Below are 2,500 nucleotides of genomic sequence, written 5' to 3'. Positions count from 1 at the left end.
CACGGTTCAAAACTATGCGGACAAAGCAGAACTTAGCAAGTGCTCTTGGCATCTAAAAAGAAAATTGGGAGTAACCACACATTTTTCTGAGATAATTAAGCTTCAATTTGGAAAAGAACTCCATACATTGCTTTGTATTTTAAAGCTTTTTAGAAAATTTTGCTGATTAATTATCTTAAAAAATGCGTGGTTACCCCCAATTTTCTTTTTGGATTTCAATAACACTCGTTAAGATCTGCTTTTCCCGCATATTCAGTAAATCGCGCAAAAATTCCTTTGAATTTGTAGGCAACGTTGTTAATTAAACATATCTTGTTGGTGTGAAAGGGAAATTAGACGGGCACAACAATCAGCAGATGAATTGGTATCATGCATGAATAATGATCAAATAAACCTGAAGGATAAAAAGGATACTCTAAGGCTTCCAAATCCGTTCTTGTGGGAACTCCAACAGAGTTATAAATCAACACTGAACTCAACAAGACAGTGAGTACAAATATTGCATGATCATTTACATTTTCAGCTCTCACAGCATCAGTTCCCTCAGAATCTAGCAACACCACAGTGAATTCCCGCCCAGTGTTATCGCAGTATTTCTCCGGAACCACCCACATCCAGATTCCCATTGTCTCTGGTTCAAAGGAATGACCTAAGGGAAATACGTTCGGTTGGTCAAAGACTCTGCTTAAAATGTACGATTTTCCCTTCCTGTATGGTCCTGCAATGGATACAACACATACTGGTCCATGGATGGATCTGAGTTTGCGCATTGCCTCCTCTACCAATTGAAGATCAGAGCGTGGCTTGGAGTGATCTCGTTGAAACTTCCGGGACGACTCATCCCACGAACAGTTGTTCGGTATACAGACTGGAATGGCCGTCGTCATTGATGTTTTCAATCCCTGAAATAAGGATGGAAAAAGTTGATAATCTGCACTGACTGTGACCGAGTGTGACGTCTTGACGTTTCTCTCTTCGTTTCGGTTTTGGAGAGTGCCAGTGATTTTTATTCGTGCACAACGAAAAGACTGCACTGGCTGCTTTCTTGACCCCTTAAACTTTATAGCTTTAAACATAATCGTGTTTAAATAAAGGTATCTCTATCTATCTATCTATCTATCTATCTATCTATCTATCTATCTATCTATCTATCTATCTATCTGTCTATCTGTCTATCTGTCTATCTATCTATCAATCTAGTAGATAAAAATTCAGAAAACCTTGCGATTTTGATTTTAGAATTTGATGACGTTACTGTGAAAACCATCTATATTATCGAAGATCTTATGTTCGACTCTTAAGAAGGCGTTCTCAGATTTTTTCCCGAGTACCCCTGATTCACCATGGAAAAAATGTACTACTCTTCCTATGCCTTGTTATTAGGTTGGTGTGTTTACCAAAGACGCTTAAATGAATTAAAATAATATTCCCTTAAATTGCATACTGTTATACGCCTACACTAAAAATCCCTAGAGTCTAAAAACTAATAACGATTACGATTGCAAATGCAAGGTAAAGCTAAAAATATATGTAATCATGGTCATTAAAATCTGTTGTGGAAATTGAAATAGCTTAAAAACTAAAATTTACGAAACTTTATCTGTCAACTTGGTCGGCAATTGATCAATGCATCTCATACAAAAATATTTTACAATACAATACAATACATACTTAATTGACCGCTCCCCATAGGGGCTTTTCAGGGCCAATGAAACAATCAACCATAGTTGATAGAGGGGAATGGTTATGAAACCCAACAAATTTCTTTGTTGTAGGTTTTTGTTCTCTTTCTTGGCCTTGACCGTGCACAAAACACAATAGTTGTTTACTCCGTACTGAGGAACTGGCCAATAGAAACATGTTAGTTACGTAATTCATGCATAGTGTATGAGCGCAAAACAAAAGATTGTGCACGGTCGTGGACATTCCAACCTAAATCTTGGCATCTTTGTTTGCTCCTTTGATGTTTGCCGAGCTTCCAAACCATTCCCCCCCTATTAACTATGAATCGTGAATCAACGAAACAACAGAACAACAACAACTGTTAAGAATCCCAACTGGCCGGAGGCAAAGCAGTTGGCTATTTACAAGTGCAGCTGGGAAGTTGAACCAGGGACTACCAGGAAAACATTCAGCGAGTGGTTAGAGCGGGTCTTGAACCCGCAATCTCCCGATCTCAAGGCAAGCGCCCTAACCACTGGGCCACACTGCCTCATCTATTACTTTGACTTCAAAATCGATGAGTACTTTCTATTAAATATAACCATAACGTTGAGTGCATGCAGATTTTAACTGATTTAACTTGAGATCGATAAAGCTATCGTAATTCCCTCGTGATATTTTTTCTTGATTGGTCGAGTAAAATTTTATAGATGCCACTTTCCGTGGCCCTCTCGTAAATGGAAAAGTAATAAATGAGAATACTGAGTAATATGGCGTTCAAAATCTAAAAAAAAAAATAACACTGAAAAGCCACAACTCAGACATGCTTTCTTCCGGC

At 38.2% G+C, this 2,500-nt stretch overlaps 1 protein-coding gene across 1 annotated transcript in view; it reads right to left on the bottom strand.

Moving 5' to 3' along the window:
- The window catches only part of LOC138007268 (guanylate-binding protein 6-like), a 14,484-nt gene that overhangs the window by 11,571 nt on the left and 413 nt on the right, over positions 1-2,500 (bottom strand). Inside the window, exon 2 of the mRNA XM_068854077.1 lies at positions 415-902. Coding sequence (XP_068710178.1) covers positions 415-887 — 473 coding nt within the window. The 5' untranslated portion in view covers positions 888-902. The remainder of the gene's footprint in view (positions 1-414; positions 903-2,500) is intronic.

Source organism: Montipora foliosa, chromosome 1 (assembly GCF_036669935.1).
Source record: "Montipora foliosa isolate CH-2021 chromosome 1, ASM3666993v2, whole genome shotgun sequence".
Taxonomy (NCBI): Eukaryota; Metazoa; Cnidaria; class Anthozoa; order Scleractinia; family Acroporidae; genus Montipora; species Montipora foliosa.
This window is presented reverse-complemented; position numbering and strand designations above follow the sequence as displayed.